The sequence below is a fragment of the Pinus tabuliformis genome, chromosome 9 (assembly GCF_031772625.1).
Source record: "Pinus tabuliformis cultivar Carrire ecotype Pingquan chromosome 9, CPIR1, whole genome shotgun sequence".
In the NCBI taxonomy this organism is placed as follows: domain Eukaryota; kingdom Viridiplantae; phylum Streptophyta; class Pinopsida; order Pinales; family Pinaceae; genus Pinus; species Pinus tabuliformis.
Window position 1 is genome coordinate 541,963,646 of NC_142307.1, and position 6,848 is coordinate 541,970,493.

At 37.0% G+C, this 6,848-nt stretch overlaps 1 protein-coding gene across 3 annotated transcripts; it reads left to right on the forward strand.

The window, feature by feature from the left end:
- Nucleotides 1–949: 949 nt before the first annotated feature.
- Nucleotides 950–5,435, forward strand: LOC149149661 (pentatricopeptide repeat-containing protein DOT4, chloroplastic-like). Of its 3 annotated transcripts, none has more exons than XR_016262386.1 (3): nucleotides 950–1,390; nucleotides 1,546–4,953; nucleotides 5,112–5,435. XR_016262386.1 is itself a non-coding variant. In XM_089438812.1 (2 exons), the coding sequence occupies exons 1-2, from the start codon at nucleotides 1,173–1,175 to the stop codon at nucleotides 3,308–3,310; spliced, it is 1,983 nt and encodes a 660-aa protein (XP_089294938.1). In that variant the 5' UTR covers nucleotides 950–1,172; the 3' UTR covers nucleotides 3,311–5,435. The 3 variants fall into 3 exon arrangements, 1 of the variants encoding a protein (XP_089294938.1); XR_016262387.1 differs by having other exon boundaries at nucleotides 1,245–1,382; XM_089438812.1 differs by having other exon boundaries at nucleotides 1,546–5,435.
- The last annotated feature ends 1,413 nt before the right edge of the window (nucleotides 5,436–6,848 follow it).

A 6,848-nucleotide genomic window follows, 5' to 3' on the forward strand; every position in this document is an offset into this window, starting at 1 on the left:
GTGTCATATAGTTTATCATCCATTTAATTTATGTAATGTTGAGAATATGTAAAGCCATGACATAGTAGAATGGAGGTCACAAACACACTATAAAAGTTTTGAACGAAATACAATATGGAAACCCTTGATTTTATCAAATTACATTTTTATCTTTTAAAAAATAAAAAATATATTTCAAAATAGACAACTGTAAATCTACACACAATAGAAATCCATAAAATGACATTTTATTTCCTCGATGATGAGTGGTGAGTCCACCCAAAACTTTGGACAATTGTAAAGCTACACAGAGTAGAAATCCATAAGAAGACATTCACCATAATTAGAGGCTGTGAAAACATACATACACATTGTAAATCTACACAATAGAAATCCATAAGAAGACATTCACCATTGTAAAAACATACATCACCATAATTACTTGTAAAAACATACATACAGATTGTAAATCTACACACAATAGAAATCCATAAGAAGACATTCACCATAATTACAGGTTGTGAAAACATACATACACATTGTAAATCTACACACAGTAGAAATCCATAAAAAGACATTCACCATAATTACAAGCTGCAAAAACATACATACACAAATATTAAGCAAGTTGCTCATTCTGCAAAGATTTCTTGAAATACAAATTTGATTTATAACTATCCATAATTTGAATGTCTCCAAAATTTTCAAAATATCGAATCTATATCTATAATTAAAAACCATTAAAAAATAAAAAATACAAATTTAATTTATGACTATCCATAATTTAAATGTCCCAATTTTTTTCAAAATATCTTATCTATATTTATAATTAAAAACCATTAAAAAATAAAAATAAAAATTATCAGTGTACCCACCATTTTTCAAAATATTGAATCCATATCTATGATTAAAAACCATTCAAAATTAAAAATAAAAATCAACCAAATTAAGATAGAAAAATTTCAAAACGTTGGGCAACACCAAAAATAAATGACATGTGCAAGATAAGCTACAGTTTCAAGTCAATCGATTTGAAAAATTTGATCAAAAATGAAACGGCCATGAACAAAGATTATAGGTTTCATGTACGACTGTTGCCTATGTCAGTCTGCAGAGTTTTCAGATCAATTCCCGCAGAGACCAACTCTGTGAAGTAACACGATGTTGCTTCTTCTCTTAGACAATATGAAAACATGAGAGCGGCGAAGGAAGCACATCGTTATATGTTGAGAGATGGATTTGGTCTATTAAAACAAGAGGTGAACCAACGAGCTATTCTACACGAATGCAATTCGTATACTTCTCTGTTGCAGGCATGCAAAGACATAAGAGCATTGAATGAAGTCCATGCTCACATGCTCAGACATGGATTCAGCCAGAATATTAATCTTGAAACCAAGCTTGTAAGTAGGTATGCCGTTTGCAGCAGTATAAAGAACGCACGCCTATTGTTTGATAAAATGCATAAACCAGATTTGTTCTTATGGAATGTGATGATCAAAAGTTACGTCTTAAATTGTCTGTACGAGGAAGCTCTCAGACTCTATTGCCGAATGCATTGTGCAGGCATACGGCCGGACAATTTTACATTTCCCTTTGTATTCAAGGCATGTGCCGAACTATCTGTTTTTCGAGAGGGAAGAAGATTCATACCCATGTGGTCAAAAGTGGTTTTGAATCAGATACATTTGTGGGTAATTCATTGGTTACAATGTATGCCAAATGTGGGAATTTGGAGTTTGCACGTCAACTGTTTGACCAAATGCCTGAACGAGATGTCATTTCGTGGGGTGCCTTGATTACTGCTTATGCTAGTGAAGATGCGGACGAAGCTTTGAGGCTGTTTCATCAGATGATGCTGGAAGGAGTGAGGCCTGATCCTGTTGTCATGGTTAGCGTGCTACCAGCGTGTGCGCACTCGGGGATTCTGCATCAAGGTAAGTGGATCCATTCCCACATGATTAAGATTGGACTTGATCAGAACATTCCCCCCAAGCTTGTGATTATGTATGCCATGTGCAGTAGCATGGTGGATGCGCGTAAACTGTTTGACAACATCAGCATTAGAAATGTTTTCTTATGGAATGTGATGATTAAAGGCTATGTGGCAAGTGGTCTTTACGAGGATGCCATCTCACTATATTATCAAATGTATGGGGAGTGTGTACAGCCAGATAATTTCACTTTTCCCTCTGTTTTTCAGGCGTGTGTCGAATTGCCGGCTTTAAGAGAAGGGGAGAAAATCCAAGCCCAGGTTGTCAAAATTGGATTTGAGTCTGATGTCTTTGTGGGGAATTCCCTCCTGGCAATGTATGCAAAGTGTGGAAGTTTTGAAGTTGCGTGCCAATTATTTGACAAAATGTCTGAAAGAGATGTGGTCTCCTGGAGTTCGATTATTTGTGCGTATGCCCAGAGTGGGCTTGTTTTTGAGGTCTTGATACTTTTTCATCAAATGCAGTTGGCAGATGTGTCACCTGACGCGGTCACCATTGGCAATGTACTCCGTGCCTGTGCATCTTTAGCAGCTCTGCAACAGGGCAAGAAGATTCATGGATATGTGATTAAAAGTGGGTTGGAATCAGATGTTTCTGTGGGGTATGCACTCATTAACATGTATGCCAAATGTGGGAGTCTAGAGATTGCATGTCAACTATTTGATAAAATGGGTACCAAAAATGTAGCCTCTTGGAGTGCAATGGTATCGGCATACGGAATGCATGGGCATGGTGAGCACGCCGTTGCTGTTTTTGCTCAAATGCAGCAGACAGATGTGAAGCCAGACCATATAGCCTTTCTTTCTGTTCTGTCTGCATGCAGTCATGCAGGCCTGGTGGATGAGGGCCGAAAATACTTTGATTGCATGATCCCGGAACATGGTGTTATGCCTTGGCTGGATCACTTTGCTTGCATGGTTGATCTGCTTGGGCGTGCTGGGAATCTGGATGAGGCAGAAGAATTTATTAAAAAGATGCCTGTAGAACCTAACATTGGTGTGTGGTTGTCCTTGCTTGGTGCTTGCAGAGTTCACCACAATATCGAGATAGGAGAGCGCGCGGCAGAGAAGCTTTTGGCCATAGATTCTGGTAATGTTGAATGTTATATGCTACTTTCAAACATATATGCTGATGCTGGCAGGTGGGATGATGTAACAAAGGTGAGAAAAGCAATGAAAGAAAGGGGATTGAAAAAGATTCCAGGATGCAGCTTGATTGAGATAAATAGCATGATCCATACATTCTTTGTGGGAGATAGTACACCCTCAATCAGAGAGAACTTATGCAATGCTGAACATCTTGGTAGAGCAGATGAAGGAGGCAGGGTATGTACCTAGCACAAATGTTGCACTGCATGATGTGGAGGTTGAGAAGAAACAAGTCACTGTGGGCATTCATAGTGGGAAGTTGTCTCTTGCCCTTAGGCTTATCATCACTAGCCCTGGGACCCCTCTCTGGATCACAAAAAACCTTCATGTATGTTGTGATTGTCATACTGCCACTGCGATCATTGCTGGGATAGTAGGCAAGACATTATTATGAGAGATCCTGACCATTTTCACCATTTCAAGAATGGATTATGTTCCTGTGGAGATTTCTGGTGATGCTAATTATACTGTGCAAAACTAGATTGCATAACTCCAATATTGTGCATATTCAATGCCCTAGAGTGTGTGCATGGATATTATTTGGAATGATTTCAGCTCTGACCTGGTGTTTGGACCATCAAAATTTTTGACAGTTCTGTCATACAAGACACAATGTGCATTTGCATGGCAACGCCTTACACAGTATAAACAAAAGCACATAAGCATATGACTCTAAGTGCATAACAGAGGGAATCCTTAACTTTTATCATGAGATTAACCTACAAAAGGGAAAAATTGATGGCCATGGATGAAGAAATTACCAAGAACGAGCAACCTATTGCACTGGCAAGGCATAATTTTTTATTTCCTACTTGAATTTACCCACACAAAGTATTCATATGCACCATGCTGTAATTTGCATTGCAATTGGTCTTTCTACAGAGCTCCATGGACGACTGGCTCAAGCCTTAGATGATGTTATTGTATTATGCCTTTGATTTGGTATTGAATTTTATGGCATTCTTCTATACCTGCCCATCTGGATTATGAAGCTTATTAAGAAATGGATCATTGGAATCTCCTATCTCAGTAAAGGCACAGGCTTTGGATTGACAAAATAACTGTATGTGCCCATCAACGATGTTGGAACTTTGCTGCAACCAGTGTAAAGGTTCTTGTTTTGTGGTGCGTAATGTGAGTAAGAGCACGGACTTAGGCACCCTGTTTTGAGAAATCACGCCTGTAGTGATGTGGGCTAGTGATAAAGTTTCCTTCATTGTGACAGCACTGCATCAGTTTATGTCTCAACTTGGTAGTGAATTCAATTAGTTTGTATTATGGACCTGTCGCAGTGTATAGTAGGATAATGGAAATGAGCCATACATTACATATAGACATCATTGAGATCAGCATGAAGGTCCTTGCATCAACAGCTTCTTACAGATTAGATATATGTCCGGAATAAAATGTTTCAAACTCAGAGTTTAGCTGGGGAATAAAAACATTGAACCAAGTGCCATGCTTTGTGGGACTGTTCATGTAGTAATATTGGTCGTTTATGATGCGTCCTCTAATGTTACAGCACCATGCTATAGCTTGGAACCAGTGCCATTTTACATGTCCAAAATAAAATGTTTCAAGCTCAGAGTTGAGGAGTTTAGCCAGAGAATAAGAACATGGAACCAAGCACCATGTTTCTAGGAATTGTTCATTTAATGATATTGGTTGTTTATGATGCCTCCTCTAATGTTACAGCACTGATTCAGTTGGCAATCTGGTCAGTTATGAATTTAAATGTTTAGTATTAAGAACCTGTTGTGGGCAGTGAGATGATTCAAGCTGGCCATGCATTACATTCAACCTTAAGATTGGTATTGCCTTTTTATTGGCAGGTTTGTACAGTTAGACTACATATATGTCTAAAGTATTATGTTTCAAGCTTACTATGGTGCTGTTTAGCTATAGAACATACTTAGCAATCTTCAGGATGCTGTAACAAAGTCAATTTTTCTGGAAACAGTCAATAAGATGGGTTTGTTTTTTCATACAGTCAAAGCTGGTGCACGCTGAACACTGACAACCTGTACTTCGTTCAAGGAAGAGAGGGAGTGACTTAACTGCTGGATGAGGTAGCCACATCTTTGGTTGTTTGATACAAGTACCACGATGAAAGTGGCCATTGGATGGTGGTGTTGTTGCAGGTTGGATGCTTTGTGTGACTATAATTGCAATGCTAAATCCTTTGTATTGTGGTTGCCACCTATGTAACCGCATTTGATGAATTTCTTCCACAACATTTAAAATTCACTGAATGTGAAAGAAAGCCAATTGCCCAAATTGAATTTCTAAATTTTGGCAAATTTTCAAATATTAATTGAAATTTGAAGGAAAACAAAAGTCAATTAGGGAAACCTAGGTCAAATATTTTGCAGATTTTGACTGTTTTTAACAGATTTGAAGTTAAACAAATTGTATTTGTTTTTATTTGGAATATGGAATTATATAAAAAATGGTCTATTACTTCTTTTCGAACTTAATAGTGATTTTTTATGGGACTTTTTAACACTGACGAATTTTTCCTGAACATTATCTCACCAATTTCGAACCAGGTGATTATGATGCCACTAATTCTGATGCAAAATTAGTGAACTTGGACTTAAATGTAATCAGATACTTTTGAAACCTAAGCCCTAAATAGTACCATAGTTGTATCAAGCCTTATATGTTTGAGACTTTAGTTCCTCCACTGTGGTTGTATATGTCTGTCTTTTCTCATGGTGCTTTGTACAACACAGATTGTATTGTTACAATATTGTAATGTAATACACAATTTTACATTAAGTTAGCTTCTTATTGTGAAAAAATATTATGCACACCCGGTATGCCAGTGATTGAGTATGAGTTTAAGTACAACTTTCTTCCCACAATAAAAATGCAGAATGCACCATTTAAATATTGCCAATTTCATCCAAAAGTGGATAACAGCAGCCCACTCTTTGCACAGTAAGAGGACGCACTAAATTCAAGAAAATCATGCACAAACAAAAGCACTTGATTGCGTTCATATTATATATATTCCATAATAGTAAAATTCTTCTGAATCAGGCCTTTCCATATGAAATTTGGCCAGGAACTCAATCTGGCCAAGTTTCCCCTCACCTTGGATTTGATTCTGTCAACATATCATTGAGCAAATCAAATTGATTCCATACAATTTGATTCACGTCCGTTTAAGGGGAATTCATTCTGCAATTTGAATTTGTATGAAAACCCTAATGAGCCAAAAAATTGACATTCTTGCAAAATATTTGTATTTATCCTTTGAAATTGCAAATACAAACTATCATCGGCATTTGCAACTACAACCTGTAACAGATGGGCATCTGCCTTTCTTTGTGTGGGTCAATCTAATTCGCTTTAGAGTGCAGTTGTTCTGTTGGTGTGTCAACTGATGTGTGTGTGTAGGTTTTCTATGCCAATTATTGATAAAGGTACCGAAATCTACCTGGGTGTTTGCATTATAGGTTTGTTTCCAAAAGGTTCCATTATCCCAATTTTGACCCTTGGATTGTTGCTGAACATATATGTATATATGATTATGACATTGGTAAACGCATACATTATGTTTGGATTTTAGCATGTTGTGAAAATTCCAATATGGAATCCTATTGTAGCAACTGATATTATTTCTCCTAATTGTTAATTAGTTTAACAATTTATATGCTACGACAAATATTGAAATAAACAGATTGCAACCTTCACAAATAAAATACTGCGGAAAAATTAA

Bases quoted from the DNA above. Each gene is read 5' to 3' on its own strand.
- LOC149149661 (XM_089438812.1), top strand. From the start codon at position 1,173: ATGAGAGCGGCGAAGGAAGCACATCGTTATATGTTGAGAGATGGATTT. The intron at 1,391-1,545 runs GTATGCCGTTTG...TGCATTGTGCAG, and splicing joins GAAACCAAGCTTGTAAGTAG to GCATACGGCCGGACAATTTT.